We start from the raw sequence: 26,471 nt of genomic DNA, 5'->3' as shown, positions 1-26,471 counted from the left end.
AGGTACCGACACCCCACCATGACACCCACCCAGCTGTTACTCAAGGGGACATGTCTGCCAAGCAAGGCAAGGCACCAGGAGCCTGTACCAGCTCTAGCCAGGACAGTCACACACAACCCCTTCAGCCAGGTGTACTGGGCTCTGGGCTGTTTTGTTTGGGAATCACACTTGGATGTCACCACGCCAGATGCTGGGGAAGCAAGAGTAGGAATAAATTACCCTTCGGTGCTAAGCAGAAGTAGCACTTCTCTTCAGAGCCCCCATGACTGTCTTCATCTTTGTGAGGAAGACTCACATGCACTGGATGAGTTTGGAGCTTCTTCCTAGAGGAACTGCTATCTTGTAATAAAAAGGCTGTTCATTTCCTGAAGATTTCTGATCTGGGAGAACATGGTAATTTTAGAAATGCATTACAATCTATCTGGCTAAACAAGTTCACACACGGGACTTGCACAGAGGAAGTCTTTTCAAGTTAAGTCGCTGCCATATATGCTTGGAACCATTACTGAAAGTTTGATGTCCATATAATTTTAATTAACAATTTTGAAACAACAACAAAAAAAAAAACCAAAAACCCCAAACCAAACCCAAAGTCACACACATTATGGACTATTTATGTGCTAATTCTTTCTTTCATTGAAACTGCTCCTGTGTTACAAAAGAGTAATAAAAATCCCCATACTGGTAAGGACTAGTAAACATTTTTTTTTCATTTGCATAAACAAGGAAACCCAAACAAATAACAAGGCCAAGGATTGTCCTTGACCAAGAACTGGTTAACTAGTTTGAAACTGTGCTCAAGATTTCTTGAAAACACATTTTTTTGTGTCTTTCAGCCAAACAATACTGCTAAAAAGTAATGCAAATGCTTTGCTTTACAAATGTGCTTTTTCTGTTCATAGGGAACAGTAGTGTAAAAATACATCATCCATGAAGCATATTCTCATTTTTAATGTCTCCTTTGATAGATCAGTTGCTTCAAGATCCCTTAACAACCAAGGAAGAAAAAGTTCTAGGGTTCACATTTTAAAGATTCCCAGTTGTACAGACCAAGTGTTGCTAACCCATGAAAGATTTACGAGCTATTTCTGCCACAACCTGAAAGCACTGGATTCTATTAACATGAAGTAAGTATCTTTATAGTAGCCTGCAAGGTTGGTAAGGCATTTCACTGCTTTCTCGCACCTTGCTTTTCTCTGGCAAAACCAGCTGTGATCACTCAGCAGGTCCTAAAGAACTAAGTCACAGAAAAGGAACAGATTTTATATTTCCAGGTGACAAGAATGAACAAACAACATGATTTGGGCAATCACTTAAAAGCACATTAGTGCCAATTTCATTACACTTTACACTGGATGATGAAGTTAGTTTAGGACTTAAAACCCAAACAACCCAAAACCCATTTGAAGGAGCTTAGCAAGCCAAGGGCAGGGGTGGGAAGGAATCCACACCGAGTTTGAGTTTGGCAAAATGAACCTGCTTTACTCTTCAGCTACGCTGAACAGTAAAGAGCAAAGTGTATCCAGCACAAGGCTGATGATTTGACTGTTTGCACACTACAATTAAACGTGCATTTTCATGGATATGTACTGTTTTTAGGAGGTGGCGAGAGTCTGAATTTATTATTAGGAAACCAAAACATTTCACTTAATTGTTTAACATGCGAGATTTTCATGAGGGAATGAAGGTTAGTTACATTTCCAACAGGATTTCAAAACTACATTTTGCCTCTTCAGCTCTAAAAAGTAAGCCGAATATAAGGCTGAAAGGTTTAAAGGACTAATCAAAGTAACAGAAGTCAGAAAGACAGTAACAACACAGCACCTAAAAATGGGTAATTCACACATTTTTGACAGTTGTGTCTTGCATAGACAAATACTCATTTTTTTCTCCCAAGACAACTCAACTTCAGAAAAGAAATCTTAAACTGACTTTAATTACAATTAGATGCATGTGTTCCAATTTTTCAAAATACCAGGGTGTTCTGGTTTTTTGTTTAAGTGCTACAAGCCTAACGGTTTTATGAAACTATCATCCTTTGAAAAGGCTTTGCTGTATCCTCTGGGCTGTCAAGTTCATCAAGTCAGGAAGCTGAACTGCCTTCCAATTATTTCAGAAACAAATAAATACATTATTCATGCATTAAGTCTTTGTGGCCACACTCCACTAGAACATCCACATACCTGAAGCTACTTTTAAAACACAGGGACTGGGAACTCTTAATTCCTCAGTGTAGGTCTGCCTCCTGGCTGTATTCTGAACATCAAAACGGTACATGGTGAACACCAGGTCAACATGAATTCCTGCCCTTCTAAACCCTTTGTCCATACCCTGGTTTCCACTGAAAGAAAACCTAGGTATGCAGGCAAGAGGAAGCTGGAGTGCTCTCTAAGAAGTTCCTAACAGTGATCAGGCACCAGAACAAGGAACCAATTCTCTTACAGGTAAATGCAGCCTGAGGTGCAGCCTTAAGGAGTTTCCCTGAGGTCAGCAGGACTCCACTTTGACCCAACATCCAGATCTAGGAAACTCTCTGCAGAGCCAGAGCCATGCCTGCCAATTCTAAATGTTTTCCAATGCGATTATTTCTTTGGAACAGTCATTTAAAAATATATCCTCATTGACTCAGAACTGTTCTACTAAAATGCAGTGTTTCTAAAGTTAAAGAATAACAGGAAATTCTCTTGCCTGTTACAGAAATCTTGGAAAAAACTGGACTGAGAACCCCATTTTGGGTTAATGAACTTGATTACATGGAAGAAAAATTAAAAGTTTCGATGATCATAACTGCAGAAGAATTACACTGATTTAAAAAACAAATTAATTCTATTGCATATGAATATGACTTTAATTAGGGGTAAGGGAGGAATTATACATGGGTTTAAAGTTAGGTCCCCTACAAAGTCTTTTTAACTAATGTAAACATGTACCTTTCCTGAATAGTGATGCTTTGCTTAAACCAGCAATCTTTCTTAGACAGCAAAAAATTAAGGATGCTACTTTTTTTTTTTCTTCTTTTTTTAAAAATCGTGGAACAAACAAGCCCGTCTGTGCAGTTCATACTCACTACAGAATTCTCACTGAATTAAAAGACAAGATTTGAGTTCCATATATTAAACAATACCTTTGTTACACTGGTAAACCCTTTTCAGTTTTAGGAATTTGAATCCCTACCGGTTTATGTTTCTAATCTGACAGTACAACTGTTCCATATTCCCCCTTTCACAGTAAATTTGGTCAACTTCACTTGCCAGGTACTAATAAACTTGCTGAAGGCAAAGTCACAAATGATTCAGAAGAATAAAACTGCTGCTGCATGTAAGGTGGGGGAATAAAAAAGCAGCTAACCAGATAAAAGTTTTTTTCTGAAAAATAAACTTTCAGAAGTTGGCAAACCCTGATGCCTGGTTGTTTCCAATTGAGTTCCAAGTGGCACATAAACTACATATTCCTGAACCTTCTTTCCAGCCCAGCTGTATAGATATTAAGTTATTTTAATACCCTCTCTATTTTTCAGGATCTCAGTTCTCAGTTTTGAAGTGTGGGCAATTGTCCATTGCCACGCTACCTCCAGACCACCCTGCCCTTCACTGCTGGCCACTTGCTACCCCAACAGCTCTGCTCAGCTGCTTCCACGACCAGCTCAACGCAGGCTGGGGAAGGCTCTGCTGCCAGATCTGAGGCAGCAGCAACTGGTCAAAGGAGGGAAAGGAGATAGTGAGAAATGGCCTGTTCTTCCAGTGTATGTTGATTTTGAAAAGCATACACTTGTTCACAGGCCTGCACACACTGAGAAGCAGACTATTACCTGCCTACATGATAGAATCACAGAATGGTTGGGGTTGGAAGGGACCTCTGGAGATCATCTAGTCCAACCCCCTGCTAAAGCAGGTTCTCCTAGAGCAGGTTGCACAGAGTCATGTACAAGATTAACGTACTATTAAACACGAACAAGGCTAGCTGAATAAAACCCCCAGATCAACCAATATAACCTACTATATAATGGAGGCTGAGGGGGGTGATAAAGCACTTAGGGAGTTAAATCAAAACCAAAACAACTAAGAAGAAAAATACAGAATCTGTCTCTGTTCTAGTCATCTCAGGTATCTTTTATAGGAGACAGTGGGTTGAATGTTTCGAAAGGAGCATCATTTGTACATGACGTTTGCCTTTTAAAATATTTTGGGGTCAAAGTGAATTTGACAATAGCCTTCGAGATAGTTATGCTATGTCAAAGCCTGCCAAATTCAATCTGTCATTATTGATTTACTATGCTCTTTAACAAACATGGCACGTTAGTGGCAAAACAGGTAAGTTAGAAGAAAACAAATTCTTTAGAAATTACCACTCCAGCTGGAGTGGATCATTACAGCATTTGAACTAAGAAGCAGGATCCTCAGCCAGGAATAAGCAAAAGCCATAGCAGAAACACCACTTGTGTTGAGTAAAACCCAATGCCAATTTTTCAGAATACCTACTAGTCACTGAAAGCTAGTATTATTCTCAATGTATGTACACCAATGCTACCGACATCTATTTCTGAAGTTTTTCTTCATACCAACTTACACTTGCTTTGGAAGACAATCCAACCATTTAAGCATGTCAAAAAGTACATGCGTTAATTCTACTGAAATCAACGGGACCTAAGCAGAAATTAAGAATTCAATTAAATATTTGCATCTGTCAAAGGGCTTTCTTCAAATACAATGTCTAAAGATTCTAAAAGCTAACATCTTCTTCCCAGTCACATTAGAAATGCCACTAGATTCAGTCTAAATCAGAAGGAAGTTCTGGCTTTGATCTAGCCCAACATTGTGACAAATGGACAGGGGGAAAAGAGGATGTTGATCATACCGTGAAACTCTTGGAGTCTTACTTGTAGTTAATGATGGGAAACAGAAAGTTCCAAAAGTAACTGTTCATAGATAGACAAACACAGATTCCAAACTCTTGGGGTAAAAAAAAAAACCAAAAAAACAAACAAAAAACCTGTTATCACGAAAAAAAAAAAAAAAAAAAAAAAAAGAAGCGTTTTCATCACTAGCTCCTAGTTTTTAAATGACACACACTGATTTTCTACTCTAATAAAGCCTGCTGTATACTCTGGTAGTGACGTTCAGATTTGAAGAAATTTTATATAAATCCTGAAGTTATATTTCTTTTTGTATTAGGGGAAAGTATTTCAAATGCAATAAAATAGCAAAGTGATAGCAGAATTCATGACTGTATAGTAGGCAACTCTTAATTTTTCAGGTTCAGCTGTACAAACTATAAACTGTTAAATTTCTCTAACAACTGGAAAAGTTGTGGGTATTTGAATTTACTTACCTGAATATTCATTTAGCAAATATCTTCAGATACAAGTCTAGATACAGAGTTAATGTAAATTGAATAGTAGTTTACACATATTATAAATCAATGTTTGACAATATCAAAATCCCATCAAACAGTGGGCCCTTCTTATGCTATTATCAAATATAGTATATCACTGTGGGATAGCTGAGAATCATAGAATGCTAGTGTAGGCTTGTTTATTAAATTTGGTCAGTTTTCAGACCTTCCAAATAGGAATACTAAACATTTATTTTTTCCCCTCTGGAAATTCTTTTTTTTTTTTTTCCCCTCCTGCTTAATACAGTCGTCATCCCAATTCCTAGTGAATTTATAAAAATATTTTTTATCCAATAACCCCGGCAAGGTAAAAATAGGAGTTTTTATAGCAAATGATAAACAGGCTCACGGACTATGAGAGAAACTAAACTTATTTAAATTGCCATACATTCGCTACTTAATCACACATTAACATTTTCTTTTTATGTGTGTTGCTGTCCACCTCAGACTAGCAGTTTTTAAGGTGCAGAAGCATCTTTCAAATATATGCATCTAACTTAACGATCAAGTTTCACACACTAGTGTCACATGCTTTAAATTTACATCACCTCCCCATCAAAAGCTGTTAAATAACAGCACTAAATGAAACTGTGTAATTCTTTAGAAATTGCAGCACTTCCAATTCATAGAACAAATGGGTGCCCATGTGGTCTTTTATATTACTAGATATAATTTTCTGAAATAAGGAAAAGAAATTAAAAAACACATTTGAAAGAAGTTGCTGCACCTGCAAAAACACTCTTTAAGCTTACTATGAAATACAAAAAAGTGCACCCTTCTATATCTACATATAAAACATATTAGAAATAAAACTTGTGTAAAATGTTTGCTGTGCAAACTATAAAAAGTCAGTCAGTCAGTCCATTCTTTTTCCTAAACATTTTGTCACACTCTCTTGCTTCCTACTGCAGAGAATCGCTGTTATCCAAGACCAGCCCACTGATATTCGTTGTTGAGAGATCTCCTCCATCATCTTCACCGCTGTCTACAGACTCATCCTCACTTTGCCCTGCCATCATAACTTGCTGAACAGCCAAAGTAGCACCATCAGATGACAAAGACTGGAGGCTGTCTACATTCATGTTGACTGGAGCTGTAATTGTTACAACAGCACCTGGAGAAGCACAATCATAGTATTTTAGCATCTTCCTTGGTTTCTAATTTTAAGTTATACATTTTTATATATAAGAGAATTTACTTCTAATCGACAGGAAGAAAGCCTAAAGAACTAAATTAAAATAAAAGCTATACAGGTTGGCAAACACTTAAATATCAGAAAATGACAAAATTAAGTTGGCCAGGAATCTTAAACTTAGCTGTGTCATGAACACCCATTAGAGCAATTCTCCAATCAAGTCATCACAGGACCGTTTCTGCAAAGTATTTCAGCTTAATCCATTGCAGAAAAAAACAATGGGAGTGTTCACTGAGATTCAAGGTGACTTAAATGGATAAAGCTGTTGTCAAATCCAGTGGAGACTGAGTGACAAGTTCATACAAACTGCAAAGGAATAAAGCAGCAGGCAGCAGGACAGAAAGGATGGGTTTGAGATTAAAGCAATTATTTATCTTTCTTAAATTGAGTCTATTTGTTTGACCTGATGCTAAGGAAGTTGCGCCAAAGTCTTTAGCAGCTCTATTACATTTCTCTGCTTCTCAATGTTCAAGTTGAAACATGAGGCATACATAGAATTGCAGATGCTCAGTCTCTCTAACAATAGTGAAAGGAATGTGAACAGAATGGGGAGTCAGAAAACTGAAACGTCAGTCCAATACTGCCAATCAAATGGAACGCTACTGACATGCATACACATACTGAGAGAACTTAGTTGTACATCTAACCTTTGCTCTGTGGTTTCCTAACTTTTGAAATAAAACAGTCTCCCAACATAAATTCCAATAAAATACCCCCCCCCTACCCCCGCAAACACAGGAAAAAAATTAGAGGGAAAAATTGATACATTTCTGTTATATTTTTCCAGATTTAAAATCTACACTGAAATACCAAGAAGTTCTCCTCCCTCCAAAGGCATCAAACCCTTCATTTCCCTGTTGCAGAGGAATTAACTTTTTTATCTGTGGTTTAGTGGGCTCTCCTTACCATCTGACATTGTAAGCTCATTAGATTGCTGCTGAGCAACTCCTGAGGCAATGGAGTCAGGCCAGAACCTCTGAACTGGTCGGTTCTGAGCTGTTTTCTTCTTCGTTTTTGGAGTTTCAGAACAACTGGAATCCAGCATCGGCTGAAGAATTCGCCTTCTAGCATTGATAAACCTGAACACAATCAAAGGTAAGAAATGCTTATGACCAGTTGGGTGTAAATTCTCTCTCAGATTTACAAAGCACGCAGTGGGGAAGAAAAAATTCATAATATAAAATCTTCTCCCTACCAGCTTGGTTTGACACACTTATTAACGTGCAATACCGCTCCTGGAACACTGGCATTCTTTGATTTTGGCAAACTAGCCAAGAAAGTACTTCTATCATTTTGCTGCTAGTAGCATTTTTTCCCCCACCTCAGAAGGAGAAATTCTCCAGACAGTATGACAGATGTACATTTCAAGATCTTATTAAAAACTAAGCACCACATAATTTGCTGACAGCACAGTCCAGAAAGCTGATACTCCCCTCTCAGTAAGGTTCACCTAAAACCTAGCCCCTGCCTAACCTAGTTTGTTTGGTCTAATTTCACTTACTTCCTTAAGCTCCCGTATTACTTATTTTATAGGCTCTCTGGCTTTCCAGCGTCTGGTTCCTGATCCAGGAGACAATAGCAAACACATTTTTCAGCTCTTTCCCAATTCCTTTTGGTTCCTCTATTTTCACTTGTTTACTTTAGCATACTAATTGTTGCCCTTCCCCTTTCTGCTAGTGAACAAAAAAATACTTAAACTACATCTTAATTAACTGCCACCAGTTAACTGAACGTCAACACAGCTAGCTGTGGCAAGGTGCTGTGATTGAGGATAGCACCCCTTGCTAAACTGACAAACACATCCAGGACCCATCTCCACCTGCAATGGAAGGAAGCAGGGTGTAGCTGGCAGTCCACGTGGTGGAATGCAATGCTTTGCAGAGACATTAGTTGGATCCCAGTACACCACAGAGCTCTGTTAGTACTGTGTCACACAGGCATTGTTATACTGTTCTACTTTTTGGAACCAGTGTACTGCCACTGTCTTAGGTATTTCCCCACTGGTCCCCTCTGCAGCTGTGCAGCCAGCATCATCTTTGACATCTGAGGAAGATCCCCGTTGGACTTAGCTGCGATAATTTTAGGAACCGATACCACAAGCAGAACAGGATGCATGTCAGCATCCTCACTCCTCTACTCTCCCGGGGCAGGGGTATTATCTTAAGCCTCTAGTGAAGACAAGACATGCTAAAACATGTTGAACCATGAACTACAGTAGTTAAGGTACTGACACTCTCCATTTGGACGCCACACTCAGAAGACAGCATCCTTTGGTACAAAAGCTGAATAGTATCTGCTGTTGGTAACTTCTTACAACATTTGCAACCATGATTACCAGAGAACACTTTTCAGAGCTTCAGGTCACTAAATGCCTTTAAACTTCAATTTCTTCACTGGCAGAAGAGACACATGAGTACTTCCGTCTCTTTCAGCAATAGAACAGAATGTAATTCCTTAATGCTGCGAAGTTTTCTGGAGCCCTTATATAATCTAAATGGCGCAGGTATTATTATACCTTACTATTAGAATAATATGCTTGTGTATCAGTGCATAATTCTTGTGGTTTTATATGTATTTTGTAACATATGCAGACCAGTAAGTTCAACTCCAGATGTCCAAATTATACTCTTAACTATTTCTCTATCTTGTAAGCATATAGAGACAGACATTAAGTAAGTTTTTGCTCTTACCAGTTGTTAACCTGGAGTAGTGTCAGATTTGTTTGCGCTGCAATCTGTTTCTTCTCATCCTCTGTTGGATATGGATGCTAAACAGGACAAAAAAGCAAAAAAAAAAAAGGCATAAATGTTTCATCTCCTCATCAAAAATAAGGATTCCTTTATTACAACTGATTAAAGCTGCTAGATTAAGACCATCTGACTCATTAAAAAATGAACTTTAGAAACCTCACAAACTTTTATAGGTAAAAATAATTTAACAAAGAGAGCTTTACTACACAAAACTGGTTTTATCCAGGAAAGTTATACGATATCATTAAACTGCTGATGTGTAATTCAGAAGAAAAAGCCTCTCATGGCTGACAGTCTTTATTAAACAGCGTGATCCCTGGGCAACACGGCATATGATAAGGTCTGATTAGTTATGCTCTCTGAAGGCAATGTCATATGAGTACTGACAAGCATTTTCTAGTTAAATAAAGCTACTCTGAACTAAATAGATGAAGAGAGTGTATGCAACATTAGAAGCATACATGCAGTCTCCCTACAACTATTTTACAACAGCCAAATGATACAAGTGAAAAGTACCAATCAGCTAAACATCGCGATATAACTTGAGACCCATTTATCCTTTCAGGGTAAGTATTTACGCAAAGGAAAGACATTCTACTGAAAGCACAATAAGATAGTATCACACTTGGTACACATTAGAAGGATTGTCAGAAAGAAGATAAAGTCAGAAAATTTGAAATTCTCCTCTACAGAAAATCCCACAGAACACAGATAGAAGTATTCTTCCTTGTGCCATGAATGAACGTATAGAAAGCATTAAGTTCTCAACACAATGAAATGAAGAAAGATCCCTTTGAACAACGTTTACTGAGCTCATGAGGTACAAATGTAACATACTTATTAAAATAATAATAAGATCAACTGACATTAGACTGTGGAACTACTCCAAATTACTTCAGGGAAAACCAAACTGAGATTACACAAATAACAACAGAATAAATTCACCTTCTTCATGAAGCAAAATCATAAGACATCACATAAAAGAGTTACATAAAAACCTGTGACTCCTGATCATGTTCAGTCCTTACCCCTATGTGCTGAAAAAGCCAAGATCTCATCACATTTGTAGCGTGCTTGGGAAGAACTCCTCTTTTATTTTTTGATGAGCCATCATCTTGATGCAAGATGCCTAGATCTTGGTTTAATTGCAACTGAAGCTGCACATATAATTTTAGAAGAAATAAGGCAGTTAACATAGTAATAGCAGTATTCTGTATCAATGTATGAATAAGGAATGAAAAGAAATTAGGCTTGAGGCATGCTGATTAAAAAAACTACTTTATTTGCTAGGAAAGACAATAGCAGTTCTCCTACAATAGCATTCCAAAATGTCTTTATCCAGGGAAAATGCTGTATCAGACTTCTATAGTTTTCACATTTTATGTAACTTCAGTTTTAAGAATTACAGCTGTTATCAGGCTGTATATGTGATATTGTGACAACAGCCAAATGCTGATTTACTATAATTTAGAATAAAATCCACTTATGTAGTACATGTCAGGTTAATGATCCCCTGTACTCATCTACACTACCCTAGGGATCTGATAGCCTTGCCACCCTATGCAGTCGTTTGCACATGTGAAGAGCAATTGAAAAATACAATGCCGAATATACTCACTGTGTGCAAACATAAACAACTATGGAAGCTGCAAACCAGTACTGATTTAAGACTTAAACGAAGGACCAAAAGTAAAATTAATTATTATGCTACAGCTGCAAACAAAGACGCTAAGGATCCTGCTAAATAAATGGATCCAAATTCTCAAAGAGCAAGAAGATACATATGTTAGAACCATTAATTCATTTCATAACACTCCTACTGTTTCCCTAAAGGTTCATATTTCTTTCTCACTTTTGCTTTCTTTTTCACTGCCTGTGGATACATCAAATCATTTGCACATGGGTTATCTGAACATTAGGGGATACATTGTTACATGCTTATGCAGAAATAAGAAGAAACAGCATATAAATTGCATATGAGATTATCAAATTACAACAAATACATATTTGGAGGATACCTTTGTTTTCAAAATAATGTTTTACATTTCAAATCATCTGCTTGTATATAGAGGCTTTATAATGAACTTTGAACAGCTGGCCCCCAGCATTTTTCCCCTACCTCCACAGCATTCTGAAGCACTGGAATAAGAATTCTAAGAAGGATTTCCTATGGGTGACAAGGATACAAATCCAAACCCATACAGATGTGGGTTTGGGGATTCCTACTAACATGAAGAGTAGCCACAAATACAAATAGAAGGTCCTTTTTTTTGTTTATAGACTACAGGTGTTATTTTCCACTCAGTATTTTTTTTTTTGTCAGAATTATAAAACACGTTTTTCTTCAAACCCACTTCAGTCTAGAAGAGTAACATTACACATTTCTTTCTGAAAGATATCTGAGGACAGAACTGCATGGATTCTAAAGAAGAGTATGGGCAAGTACATATATGCTACAGCAAATAAAAAGAAGGTAAGAATAAGCATATTTTTTCAGTTGGAAGTCAGAAGAAGGGGAAGAAGAGAAGACAGTTAGTCAGTGATTACCAACAGATCTTATACTGTGGAGATGGTAGCTCCTCATTCACATTTTTAATTGACTCCAGATTCCTAAATGATTTGATTTACCACTTGTCAAGGTTTTCCGTAACTGAAGATGGTCTAGTTTTCATGTTCCTTTTCTTTAGTTGTTTCTTTGAGCTCTCCAAATGCAACTTTTACAAGCCTCCCCAAAAAAGGGTGCTGGCTATTATCTTTGAGGGTATAATGAGCCCAATGTGAGGATCTCCCATAGCCTCAGCTGGGTATTTTGAAGGGTTTATGGCAAAATGCTTCTCAACATACATAAATTCTGAAATATATACAGTTTCACAGTACTAGTGGTTGCCATCATGATAAAAAGTAAAGTTTCTGACAGCAGCATTGTGGCACCATAATGCAATATCGTAAGTCTATCTAGCCATAAATCTAGTTCAACAATTAGGAATGTTTTAATAATTGAAACTGAATTGTATAATTCAGACTTTTTTTGGTTTGGTGGGTTTTTTTTTTTTTTGTTTGTTGGGTTTGGGTTTTTTTGTTGGTTTTTGTTTGGTTGATTGACTTTTGTTTTTTTAAAATCCCTGTACCTATACTGTTCTGCCACCAGTAAAAAAAGATATTTAAGAAGTAGGGACTATGATAACCTGTTGTGGCATGGAAAAATCTACCTGGGACCTTATGCCACATCATACAACTTGTAACTCCTATAGCAATGCTTCCATTAATTTTACATTAGTTACTATCTGTACGAACACAGAGCTTATTCTGACAGTGTGTTAAATTTAAACCAAAACTCTTAAAAAATGATATTTATTTGAACCCAGAATACTATTCTGTGAAGCCCATGAAACAAACCTGAGAGTTCTGGATCCGAATAGTTCCAGGTGACAGTGCTTGTGTCACCACTTGACCTTGTGGCGTGACCACAGTGACTGGCTGATACACTGTCCCCCCTTAAAACAAAACAAAGATCATAGGTAAGTAAAAGCCCTTCACATATTATTCTCTTTAAACACACAAATACATCAGAACTGCAGACAATACAAGAGTTTTGATGATGTATCAACTATTCTTTTTTAGTAAGCATGCAAGATGTGCTCCTTGCTACACTAGAAATTTTTCTGTCCACAAAAATCTGTATGAAATTTTATTACATTTCCCTGTATTTTAGGCATTTTAAATCTATTTTCAAAAGGAAAATGCTATGACTATCAGGCTATAAAATAACTCATGATTTTGTTTTAACTGAGCTAACTACAGCCAACCAGGCTTGCAACACCAAAACCACACCCATGTGTGTTGTGTGGTTACGGCAGTCAGCTGAGTGACACCTACATGTTCAGGTCAACTAAGGTGACAATCTCAGTGAATGCACTGGGGATCCCGGGCACCAAAGCCACAAAGCACACGCTGTGTCTCAGGACAGCCTCTCTGCAAGTACATGCCGTAAGAGCAGACTGCATCGCTTTGTTGCATTTGTAGTCAAGGGGTTTTTTTTTCCCTGTTTGTTTTAAAACCTTGTTTAGAAGATAAAACATTTCACTTCAAATGTCATCTCCCTACAATAGCAGAACAACTTGGACCATCAAGGATTTCACAGACTCTAGTTTCCAAATTCTATAGAGCATGAGACAGCTAACAAGTGCAGTATTGTAGGTAACACATGTCAAGCTAGCCTTTTTTTGAAGAAGAAAAAAAAAGGGGGGGGGGAAGTAAAACACCTCAGTCACCGAAATGTCTTTCAAAAAAAGTAGTGTTGCACAGAAAAATCTCTTAGTATTTTTTTTATATATATATATATGTAACCTCCACTCACACATGCATACTTGGTACACATATAAATTAAACATTCGGAAACCAATAAGGCACTTTACTGTATTATAACAACTTTGCAGGTATTAGAGTTAAATTTTTAAAGCATTTGTGTATTTTTTGTAACAGTCATAAAAGAAACAGAAATGAAGAGCAAGGTGCCAGTTTTTCTTTACTATGTCATACCTGCTACTGTTGCCATAGTTACATTTCCCTGCTGCAATGCTGATGCTGGCACCATAATCCCTTGGGGACTGAGTGTGCCTGCAATGGCACTTGGAATTTGCTAGAAAAATAAAACAATTAGTTGCTTGCATATTTTTTTTTAAAAAGAGATAAAGCATGCTTGTGTAATTTTGGCTCTAAAAACGCATTTGTAATTCAATCACAGGATTAACTTTCAAAGAGAAAGAGACTTCATTAGAGGTTCATCATTACCTACATTAAGTTTCTCATTATCACCAACCATTACACCTTTGAAAACCCTCATGAAAGCAACTGTTAGAAAAGATGTAAAACTACCTTGAGAAATTTTAGAAGAGAAATTATTCTAGGTATATAAAAACTAAAAGAAACAGTTTCCAAAGTCACAAGGCAAAAAGGACAAACTGAATATACCCTTGATGCTCTTATTACAAACTTCAAAGCTTTAGAATTTTAGTTATTACCTTAATTCCTTCAATTTCAAAAAAAATGTATTAAGCATAAGAATTCAAGATGCCCAGAATGTTTTAATCTGCTCAGGATAGTTCTTACTCAACCTCTACCATGCGAACTCTTATAAATTTCTTAGTATGTACGAATAATCTCGTTGTTACCAAATGCAAAATTCAGTCCCTCCTGTCTCTACAGACATGCAAAAATAATCTTTTAAAAGTTGCTTTTGTCTAATTTTAGACTTTCCTTTCCACACTTCCAGATACCAAAACCTCAGTAAGGAGTCCAGACAGTGAAGTTTAAAAGTAATTGAGGCTTTTCAGAATACGTACCATCAAACACATTAGTAACGCAGACAAGGGCCACACCCTAAGACTACATATCTAGTAGGTACTCGGACAGCAGAGCTTGCTTTCCAGCACCTAACGGCAGAAGCATCAACCATAATATACTAACTGTTGTTAATTAACTGTTGTCAATTTACTACAAAAAATACAACTGGCTATTGCATTTAGGTAGTGTCAGGGACATATAAACCAAAATGTGTTCTAGCACATTTCAACAAATTTGTCCATCAGGCAGTGGCACACAGGTGTGCACCAAAAATACAGCTCTTTCTACTCTTAACGAGTTTTGAGAAAGTACAAGAAACGGCAGAAACTCTGTTTGCAAACTAATAGAACCGTAGTTATAACTTCCTAAGCAAAACCTAACTGTGTTTGAAACATACCTGAGATTGCACAGGTGAATAAGGACTTCCAGGTTCTCCACTTAATAGAGTTTCACTGTTCATTTTTGTTTTCAGGCAGGCAATGTAACGACTACAGAAATCCTTGCAGAGTTCATTAACCTTTTCTAGCTCAAGCAGATGGATACGTAGAACTTGGATTGCTTTTACCATCTACGGAGAGTTGAGGAAAAAATATTTATAAACAAAGTAACTTAGTTTAAGAATACTTAGTGAGAGATTTAAACAAACACTACTTGCCAATAACAAAGACCATCCAACTAAAGCAGAGTTACTAAGTGCTGACTGGAGTTTTCTAGCTCTGACCATTATGCTCCCAAAATGTGAAAGGAACATGTTTACATACCAAACCTGTACCCTTCTACTACATAAGTAAACTACCATACAGGTGAAATGAAACACAACAACAATATAATCTTTGTCACATGTGACACATGAGGAAAAAGCGAATAGTTAAGGTGTACATGGAGCACAGGATGAGCCTGTATGTCCATGTGATCTTTATCCCCATCAAGCAAATCTGGACCATACACCATGCAAGACCAAATGTGAAGGAAAGTAATTCCATCCACACATACTATTTGGAAAGAATGGTTGCAACACGCTTGGTAAGCAATAGTCATCTTGAGCTATGTATCAGAAAAATCAGGTTCGGTTCCACATTAACCCTGACCCAAGAAAACCAAAAGTGTACAGGTGAATTAGAGATATATTGAGAAGACCCTTCTATGACTTAGCATAAATTTGTCACACAGATTGCTAGGGAGGCTGAAAGGTACAGGAGGTGGCCTGCCATCTCACCTGTAACAAAAATACAATAGCTTAGAATTAGAGAGGTGCCAAACTTGTCACACTGTTCAAAAAGCTTAAAAGTAACCAAACACTTCAGCCTGAGAGCTTTGAACTTCCTCTGCAATTTTAAGTCAAAAGATTAAAAACTCTGGGGTAACATCTTGTAAGAACTTTCAGGTGAGGAGACTGTTTCTGAAATATAAACCATTAAATACAGGGCACTAAACCCAGTAAAAAATCCATGTTTAAACAAAAATTGAAGTGCAGGAGATATGTATGTCATGAGAATACTTAACATGCTTACTGCAAGGAAAAGACTTGTAAGCTTGGATAGCTAACGGTATTACATACTGCATAAAAATAGCTTAGGTGATTGTAAGGGTCATGGCAGAAGACCAAAAGCTGAAACCAAATTGAGATGGTCTAAATTTTCATCAAGCAGTAGGAAATCCAGGACATTCAAATATATACATAACATATTGGCAAAGTAATTAGTTAACTTACTTGTTATACAGCGCGCCATCCCCATTTACTTGCTATACTAGATCTCCAAGAAAAATATCCTTCTATGAAACTGAATAATTATAATTTTGAAACATAGTGCAGAGCTTGATTTTAGCATTATTTGGAAAAAATTGTCCTACATGAAGGCTCATTTACCTGGCCAGAGCACTGAATCCAATGACCAGAAATTATAGCTTACTTATCCTGTATAGTGTATATATATATATATACACACACAAAAGTAATCCACTTATTCTAACTAAAGAAGCCAACCGGGAGCTGAAGTTGCCTTTGTTCAAAGCCCCTGAAGGAGATCAACACAGGCAAACTTCTAGGTGTGTGCTCCCTTCTCCACCATCACCACTTTAGCTTTCATTGTGACAGACATTTGCCCTGCTTTTTCAGTAGAAGGTATTGCACACGAGTGACACTCACCTAATGCAGGCACTTGTACGTTAAAATAAGTAAGAGGAAAAAAATGAAGCGGTAAGAAGAAATCTTATCCCTTCTCAGGGCTAAAAAGAAAACCAACCCCAACCTGTATCTTTAAAAGCACAGCTGCAGAAAAATCTGAGCTGTAGACTTGGTATCTGGTAACTCTTTTGACCTTATGACACCAAAAGCCTTTTGAAATAAGTGAAATGGCCCAGCACTGAGGTATATAAAACAGTCCTCAGCAGTGGTTGCTGTTTAAACTGTGTTTAAGTACCTTTAAACACAACCAAGTTAAATTATGCAAATTTAACTAGATTTTAAACACAGAACAAACGTCATCTATGTATAAAGATATTCTGTCACTGTTTCAGAGACAAAAAAAAAAGTTTAAGTTACAAAATTCTTCATGTGTGGCAAAGCACATATGTTGGTGAGTGCCTTAAACACTCAGCCAAAATTGAGGTAACATAACTTTGGGCACATAATATTTGACTGTATTTGTGATTAGTTTTGCTCCATCAGGAGGGTTTTTTTTTTCTTAAACTATTACTCATATTTATATTATTTATTTATTTATCAGCATTTGTTTGGAAGAAAAATTGAAGTCCTTTCTTCAGCTTAGATCTAGTTTCAAACTGATGGTTGATACTTGAAGTGAAGTTGAATTAAAGTAAAAATTAACTATAAACCAAGAATTAGTAACACTGTGCAGGCTTCTGCAGAGCCACACACAGTCACACTACTCTTACAGGAATCTGGGCTACTGTTGTTAGGAAGGGAAACAAAACTTTGTAAATACACCACACCTGTCACCAGGACTTACTCATTTACAACTACACTAATTGTGGCCACATGGCTCCTGCTCTCTTGCAACACGGGTGGACCAAACTTACATTTGTTATCAGAAGTTCAGGTTTCCCTTGAAACTAAATAAAAAAAATATTTTAAAAAAATCAAGAACTCCTGAGAAAAATAACTCACGTTGAACAAAGGTAATACAGAGAAATGTTTTCAGACAGATCACAGCAACAGTAATATTTCATTCCTATGTTCTTAAAAGGCACACCTTAAAAATCTACAACCATGGTTTTGTTCTTTAGAGCTGCTGAGTAGAATATGCCACAGAACAATGAATTTTTATAACCCAATTGATTCAGTCTTTTCAGCTGTAGAAATAAGCCTGGAGCATCACTTCAGAGGTATGTACAAAGATAGGAGTAACCATGAGATATACGTACACTACTGAAACTGTTGTAAATAAAAATAATGGTAACCTATTAAGCAAAGAAAGATTATTGGAAAATTTCCAGTTCTTGCTAAAACTGCTATCCAGAGCTTATTCATATATAACAATATCATATATTAAATTTGGAGACATCTTTAGCCCTAAAAATGCTTTAGATTGTGCCTGCGTCCCATCTTTTCAGTGCCTCCAGCATGTGGTGCAAAGGGCACAGACCACACTATGCACCACCTTAGTCATAATCCCCAGCTCACCTTTGTTTATCTGAAACATATACACATGATTTTTTACAGATTTCAGGGCACATAACATAAGCATATAGCAAATACATATGTGCACAACATACAGGAAAGAATCTTCATATACTGACCAGTAACATTTGCACTCAAATGACTTCTGATTTGCAAAAAGAGTTAAAATACATACATTCACAGCTCACCTACCCTCCTGAGCAAATCCTTCTGGGGAAATTTAGGTCTCCAAGGAAAGAACACAAACTCCGGGAGAGAGGGTATTTTGCTTTCATTTATTTTGATTTGATAATCTCTCGCCTATTTTGAGTTCCCAGCTAGGAGACACAGCTAGGAAAGGGATGACTAGAGGTTTACAAGACAGTTCTTCATATTACAATAGCAAGAACACTTTTCAGAAACACAAAAGCATGACTTGTCCAGTCAAGAATATTCGAATGAAATCAGCAGGCTTCACCACCACAACCTTTCCTGATACAACTAAAAATTCAATAGGATCATCTTTGAGAAGAGGGTACCGATCAAAAATCCTTACCCCAAACAAAACAAAAAACTCAGAGGTCTTTAAAAAAGGTAGTGTCCTGTTCAAATACGAAAGTGAGAGTGTATTTAACACTCATTGTTTTGTATTGTTTCTAGACTTGATAAAGCCATAAGTAACCTGCTCTGACTTCACAGCTGACCCTCCTTTGTGCAGGGGATTGGACTACAGACCTCTTGAGCTTGTAATCCAACCTGAATCATCCTAGGGTCCTATGAATGTGGAGAAATTAAAAAAGCCACCCATATATGGGAAGAGTTTACTTTGAACAGAAGCAATACAAGAGGTAGGAACCATCCTGAAGCAACATGATGTTTCTGCAGTCGTTGGGTTAACAGTAAGCAACAGAAGTTATGAAGTACTGAATGTGTAAAGATACAATATAATCTGTGAAAACCCTAAAAATTATCTGGAAACACCCATGTTGAAAAACTTCTTAAGACACGTAGGAAAACGTCCATGTTAAGTCCTAAGCACAAAAAGGTACTAGTGGAGAACAAGGAGAAGTTGGTTCATTGCTTCATTTCAAGATTTGTTTTATCTGTGAAAATGAGATAGAGATGGCAAAGGGTAAGGAGCTCCAACAGATGATGCTCCATGTTATGTGGATACAGCTGAGCGCGCTTCCAGAAAGAAGCACATGCATTTAAGAACCTACAGCTAGCAATGCAGACCACCAAGATCTGGTTCTTAACAGCGAACACACCTCTTCTGGTAATGATGCTTGACAGAAGGACTAAAGTGGATGAGAAGTAACAATAAAAAAATAGAGAGGAAGTTAAAGCTCTGGGAAAGAAAGCACACTTTCAGTCTAGCAAGTAAAATGTGCACAGCCTTCAGCTTCCACTTCCTTCCCACAAGGATCAGGATCTGAAAAGGGAAGGTCTGCAACACTTATTACAGCTAATCAGCACTTACATCAAGTTCAGAGAAGAACAATGGAAACAGACAGTGTGAGGGACCAAGAATCAGAACAGACAAAACTGCTGAAGAATAGAATAGACCTGTAGAAGACATTCCAAGACAGAGAATAATTCTGGCTCCAATAATATACTGTGCCATGCATACCTGTGAGAGCTAAATACTGCACAAAATCATAAACCTGTACCTCTCTTTTTTTATCTTCCTGAATAGTCTAACCTATATGGTCAGTCAGTGACACTGGAAGGAAAAAAATTCATAGTTCTGTTTTCAGCCAATAGTTCTTGAAGAGCAAACATTACCTACCACAGAAAAGCTACTTTCTTTGTGTTTGTAGGTATTAATTAGGGATAGACTGGAACTCCTGGGAAAATTTCAGTCCCAAGACAGCTACCTCTTCTAACTGGAAGATGATTCTGCATTAGAAGTAAAGACATACCCAGAATGTCGAGACTTCCTACATCTCAGAGGGAGCTGATAAAATCTGCTCAGAAGCTAGCACTGAAGCTTCTCAGTTTTCTTTCAACATATTTCAGAATTGAACTTTGCGTTCTTTTGCAATATGCTCTTCCTTGGAAGGAAAAGAGGCACCTTGTACACCTCTTACAGGAAGAGACAACATCATCAGGGAAGCCATAACACAATTTTGTGGGTTTTTTAGTGCAACAGGTTTTGAACACAAACACTTGCTGACTTTGTTATAGGAATGCACATACAAAAAAAGATCAGGAACATAACAATAAATCAAATAAAAAACATGCTTAATTCAGGTCATTTCACAGCGTACCTTAAAAATTACTTTAAGGAAAAAAACCTTCCATAGGGAAGTGCCAGTTTTTCTACCCTGTTTCCAAATTGTTACAATCTCTTTTGAGGAATTCTCACTCTTCTAAATATGCTGAAGCCTAATACCAAAGTTCTCACCCAATCCAGAAACCATCAATATTTACAGAAATGTTCTCATCCATTTCACTGCAAACACCCTGTTTTGACAATGCACCTGACAAAGTCAGACTTGGGAAAGACAACGCCAAAGCAGAAGGCCTAGTGACACTATTTCTGTGTTGACTACAACCCTCTGCCATGCCACTTCAAAACCACCAACTCGCACTGCTGGAGCAGTTAACTAGAAAAAGTGGAATCCCTCCACCTAGATAATAAAAAAGGACTGAAACTTGGTTTACAGGCCAGCTTAAGATACAGATATCCTCAAAATACCTATATTTCCCTGTGCTGAAATCCTTCATAATACTAATGCAGGAAACCACCAACTAGTTTAGAATGGGAACCAGAGTATCAAAGTAACAAGGTAATGTATACTGCAGCTTACTAAGAGCTACTCAAGTTAGTATATTGCTCTTAACGACTTCCTTTCTGGTCAAACTGATCTAATGCCTATGCCACCCAGATTAACATTCCATGGTCCCCTGGATGAAAACCAAACTTTTCCTTTGGAATATTCAAGGCATTTCAAGTGAGTGCAGGATGTGAAACGTTGCCAGGCTTGTTAAGAGGCCCTACAATCAGTATCTTGACAATTTCTGTTATCTAGTTAATTAGCCTATAGGCAGTACAGAGCCTGAAATGATATTCTGCTGTTTTGGAACCATTAGTTCAATCTCCGTCAAATACACTGTGCAGTGTAGTTGAGTTGTACCTGCCCCTTCCAAAAGAAGGAAAAAACCAGAAAAAGCTGAATTAGTGGCCAATTTCCTTACTGTTGGCAGGCCTGCCACTCTTTTCAGATTGGACTTGAAATTGGCTCTATATAGTTCTATAATGGTTCTATTCATCTTAGTTTAGCTCTGGCTTCAAGTTGAATGACTGCTACGGAGCAAGCATTTACACCTTATTTGTTCGACTCTGCTGGGGTCAGATAAAAGCAAGTAGGTGTCCTGCCTACCTACTCCACCCTTCTGGCTCGTTCTAATTAGCAGTCTTCACTAGCTTCTCCTTTCAAGTGAATGGTGGATTGAACTGTGCAGTTAAAAAGGGAGGGACAGCAAGAACAGAAGATACAACAAGGGTGCACAATATTAGAAACCCTCTCTACTAAAAAGAGATTCTAAATATATACATTTTTTTCCAGATTAATGTGACATAAGGCAGAAAAAATGCCCAGCTACAGCCTTGTCTGTGCAAGCACCAATATTTCAAGCTGAAGAAGAGATGAAAACCATAGTAGCTATTTCACAACTTGACAGAAACTCTTCTGCTCATTGCCCCTGACAAAATGAATAGCCTGTCAGAATGTCAGCTGTTCAGAGTCCCCAGCCTTCAGGACAGGCAGAGGACAAGTCATGCTCAGATTTCATTTGGTATCCAGTAACAGAAAATCATAGCTAACAATACAACTACAGAACAGGAGTTCAAATGCCAAAGATTTTTGATTTTGCAGTGTGGTTCTAGTTTAAGACAGTACTGACCTCAGTAGCCACAGAACACAAGATATGAACAGTTACTTCCTCATCCATCTCAAGCAAAATCAGCCAGATTTGTGCAGCCCATCAACAAAGTGAATACCACATAAACCAAGAGACTTTTGTCACCACTTAAGTCACAAACAGGTCAATCAGCAGGAAGGACTATTTGAACACAGCAAGCCCATCTACAACCAAAGCAAGCTAGACCCGAGGGAATGCTTGTGTACAACCAAAAGCATGTTAAATAGGCCAAGGCATGCAGGATCTTTGGGAAATGGATCTCTGAAGGCTCACAGAAACCTTGGGATAGCTGAGGTTGGAAGAGACCTCTGGAGATTGTTTAATCCAACCTCCCTGCTCAAAGCAAGGTCAACTAGGGCAGGTTACTCAGGGCCACTTCCAGTTGGGTTTTGACTGTCTCCAAGGATGGAGACTCCACAACCTCTCTGGGCCACCTGCTCCAGTATTCAATCACCCTTACAGTAAAAATGAGTGGGCGGGGAGGTGTCCCTATGCTTTAATGGAACTTCCCTGTTTCAATTTAAATCTGCTTCCTCTTGCCCTTCCACTGGACACCACTGAGAAGAGTCAGAGAGTCTGTCTTCTTTATTCCATCATTAGGTATTTAGATACATTGATAATATCCTCCCCCCCAAACCACCACTGCTGCAGGCTAAGCAGTCCCAGCTTGCTGAGCCTCTCTTCGTAGTGCCTTAATCAACTTTTTGGTCCTTTGCTGGCTTCACTCCAGTATGTAGATGTCTAGTAGTGGGAAGCTCAGAACCATACCCAGCATTCCAGATGTGTCTCACCAGTACCAAGCAGAGGGAGAGGATCACACCCCTTGACCTGGTGACAATGTTCCTCCTAACACAGCCCAAGTATGTAGAACTTCTTTGCTGCAAGGATGAACTGCTGTCTCGTATTTGGCTTGACTCCACCGAGATTGCCAGATCCTTTCCTGCAAGCCTGCTTTCCAGCTGGTTGGGCCCCAGAGTGTACTGGTGCATGAGGTTATTCCTCCCAAGGTACAGGACTATGGCATTTCCCTTTGTTGAACTCCATGAGATCCCCATTTGCCAGCTTCTCCAAATACAACAATAACTCTCAACAGTGGCATAGTGATACGGTCATCACCCACTCACTCCTAGTTAAGCAAGTTCTGCAAACTCGCTGAGGTTATTGCTCTGTCCCATCGTCAGTGTCATTAATAAGATGTTAAGCTTATGAGTAGCCATCAACTGGACTTTATGCTGCTGACTGCAACCCTTTGAGCCTAGAAGTTCACCTAGTTTTCAGTCCATCTCACTGTTCATTTGTCTAGTCCATATTTTATCGGTTTCTCTATAAGAACATTATAGTAGACAATGTCAAAAGCCTTACTAAAGTCAAGATAAACCACATCCATTGCTCCTTCCTCAACCACTGAATCAGAACTACAACATTCCAACTATTAGATTTCAGATATGTTTCTGAAAACAAAGGACTGGGAGTTGAACTATAAGGGAAACGTGTATTTTCATTGAAATCAGAGTTACAAATGAAGAAATTAATCTGAGGCTTAGCAAGTCATCAGACCTGCTTCATGCAGAACAGAACTAACTCTCATTTTTTGAGTAAAGCATTGGAGACAAGTATATTTTAAAAAGTCTTTGAAGAAAGAGCCATGGAAAAAATTGTTGGTGTCTTCAAATTCACAGCTAATGCACAATCAGCACTCTGGAGATGTCACTCGATAGCAGTAACAAAATCCCAAACATATTACAGAGTTAAAGAGATAAAGAAAGAAGCAATTAAAAAATTATAAGCACTCCTGGTAGTCAACTTTCTAGGTACTTGGGTCAAACCACAAGATCCTGAAGCTGGGAAGTTTTTGGGTGAATTCTATGTGTAATTCACTCTTTAACAACCAAAAGGTATAAGATTTTGTACATATACAAATTAGCATCCATGATGAATTGCAGTTTTTAGCCTGCATTTAGACCTGCTCAGAAACTAATAGCTCTTTAGAGTATTTATCTCCTTTTCCCTTGACATTACACTCCCCTCCAAATTTGCCCGAATGCTTTCCTGTTCAAGAAAGATCTAAAATTATGGTACCAGTGGCCCTCAGTCTTCAAGGATTACTGCAGCCCAACAGAACCAACATAACTTTTCACAGACAAACCATCTCATTATAACTGTGCTGAAGTACATATCTCTGCTTACAAAGATAAGACAATCATTATATTGCGCTACAAGTATAAATGTATTATTACACCACTCACATTTCAAATAAAAAAAAATATTTAAAAAGCAAAGCACCCCACACACCACTGCTGCTCACACTGGGGCAGTAACTAAAGAAGGTAATTATTGTTCATTTTTTCCCCTCCTGCTTTTATTTTTCTTCTTTTGTAGTATATTTTTAATTTCTACAGCAACAACAGTCATTCTACAGGTCTTATTCATGGAACTGTTTTAGTAGGTATGTCAATGCTTCTTTCTACTTAGAAAACCAAGTCACTTTCTGTATCAATAAATATTTCTCAGGTGAGCTGCATCAAAATTTGCCCACACAAATATGATGATTAAGATATTGAAATTTTGGGGGTTCAACTCTGTTCTAGTTGTAACTTTGGTCAAAGTACCCAACACTTGTTCTTCAGTTCTTCATTTATAAACTGAGAATCTTTACACTAATACTGAGAGTATCATTATGTATCATGTTATGCATCCTCCTTTAGCTGATTTTCCATCATTCTGAAGGGCATTGTTTTGGGTCACCTTCTAACACAAAAACCTTTTTTGAGCCTTAAAATGTTTCCAAACTGAAAATGAAATCTGTAAGACAAACAGCTCCATACCCAAAGCTGTAAGAGACCTTTTGGAAAGCAGGCGGATTAGTTCAAAGTGAATTATGTTAACTTGATCCATCCTTCAAGAAGATTTAATCTAAGATGTCTTTATATTTACATTGATGTATTAAGATACTTCTGTCCTGGTCACTGTAACCTACAGGTAAAAGGATATAACAAGTAGCCAAGAAAGTAACTTTTTACATCTCTTTAGCTAAAACTGTAAAAGCTTGTCTCATTCTAGAACAGACTGTCTTCTACCTTCTTTACTCTCACACTGGTCTAATTATACATACAGACTCTTGTAGCTTTATTTTTCATGACACTGTTTAAATACTATCTTCTCAGAACTTAAGTACACTAATGATTGGTCATAAAGTGTTTAGAAAGAAATCAAGTTACGCAAAATGACTATTTGGCCTGATTGCAAAAGCAGGCAAAATTGACCTCTTTTTTGCTGTAGTACGTGCCCCTCCTAACACATTGCTCACTGCAACACTCCTGCCAATTCTAAACAGCATCTCAGACTTACTTCTTGTTTAAGTGTTGGTTTAGGTTAAGAGATTTTGCCAGGTACATCATCTTAGCCTCCCACAAGGATACTGTTTGCCCACATAAGTCTTTCTAGCTATCAGCTTTAAAACATAACCATTTCTGTTGTTCACAATCTCTCATCAATTTAGTTCTATTTGTAAACATCCATATTTTAAATAGCCTTTTCTTCTACAAGGTAAACTCAAGGAAAAAGACTTGTTTTATTACACAGTCCCCTTAAAAGAACAGGTTTTTAAAAGAGTTAAACAAAACACATGACCTCTATAATTCTAACACTCTTGAATATGATAACATCTAGTTGCAACATGACTCAAAAGAGAGGAAGGCAGGCATTAGATACTAGTACGCCAAGGGAGGTATTCTCTATAGATGAGATTCAAGAGAGACTGAAGCACTGGGGGACACAGGAGGGACTTTCAGAAAGTCCTAAAGGAGACAATGACACATAAGAAAAAATTTGTAGATGTTGAAGAGTTTCTAAAGCTCGTCTTAAAACAGCCCTTCACTCACACCAAGTAGATGAACCCTCATTAAAAAACACAGTTGGAAAAGATTTACATCGAATACATGTTTTTGATAAATTGATTTTTAAGTTAACACTCCAAAACTGATTTGCAGTCAACTTGGCTATGGCAAACATACGTTTCTGTTCATCTCTAATACACTGATCTCAGCCAGTTTAGAATAGGAGACAACTGTGAAGGGCTCAATGTAAGTTTAAAGATAAGAGGGAAAAAAAGGGGTCAGAAAAAAAGTGTTTATCAGCATTAACATAAAAAAAAAATCTCTTACAGGAAGAAAAATGTGAGGAGAAACTATATGCACCAGTTGAGATCAGAATTTAGAGGTGGCAAATGTGTCGATTGTTTCAGAAA

The 26,471-nt window shown here is 37.6% G+C and overlaps 1 protein-coding gene across 3 annotated transcripts in view; it reads right to left on the bottom strand.

Moving 5' to 3' along the window:
• Window positions 1-506: 506 nt before the first annotated feature.
• The window catches only part of PKNOX1 (PBX/knotted 1 homeobox 1), a 46,447-nt gene continuing 20,482 nt past the window's right edge, over window positions 507-26,471 (bottom strand). For 2 of the 3 annotated variants that reach the window (XM_080376748.1, XM_080376749.1), the window contains exons 6-12: window positions 15,077-15,247; window positions 13,876-13,975; window positions 12,733-12,830; window positions 10,365-10,493; window positions 9,277-9,353; window positions 7,493-7,665; window positions 507-6,505 (exon numbers count right to left, since the gene is read on the bottom strand). In XM_080376748.1, the coding sequence (XP_080232874.1) occupies window positions 6,294-6,505; window positions 7,493-7,665; window positions 9,277-9,353; window positions 10,365-10,493; window positions 12,733-12,830; window positions 13,876-13,975; window positions 15,077-15,247 (960 nt within the window). In that variant the 3' untranslated portion in view covers window positions 507-6,293. The remainder of the gene's footprint in view (window positions 6,506-7,492; window positions 7,666-9,276; window positions 9,354-10,364; window positions 10,494-12,732; window positions 12,831-13,875; window positions 13,976-15,076; window positions 15,248-26,471) is intronic. The other variant, XM_080376750.1, reaches the window with a different exon arrangement.

This window comes from Falco punctatus (genome assembly GCF_963210335.1).
Source record: "Falco punctatus genome assembly, chromosome: 2".
Lineage (NCBI taxonomy): Eukaryota > Metazoa > Chordata > Aves > Falconiformes > Falconidae > Falco > Falco punctatus.
Note: the sequence above shows the minus strand (reverse complement) of the source record. Positions and strands in the feature narration are given on the sequence as shown.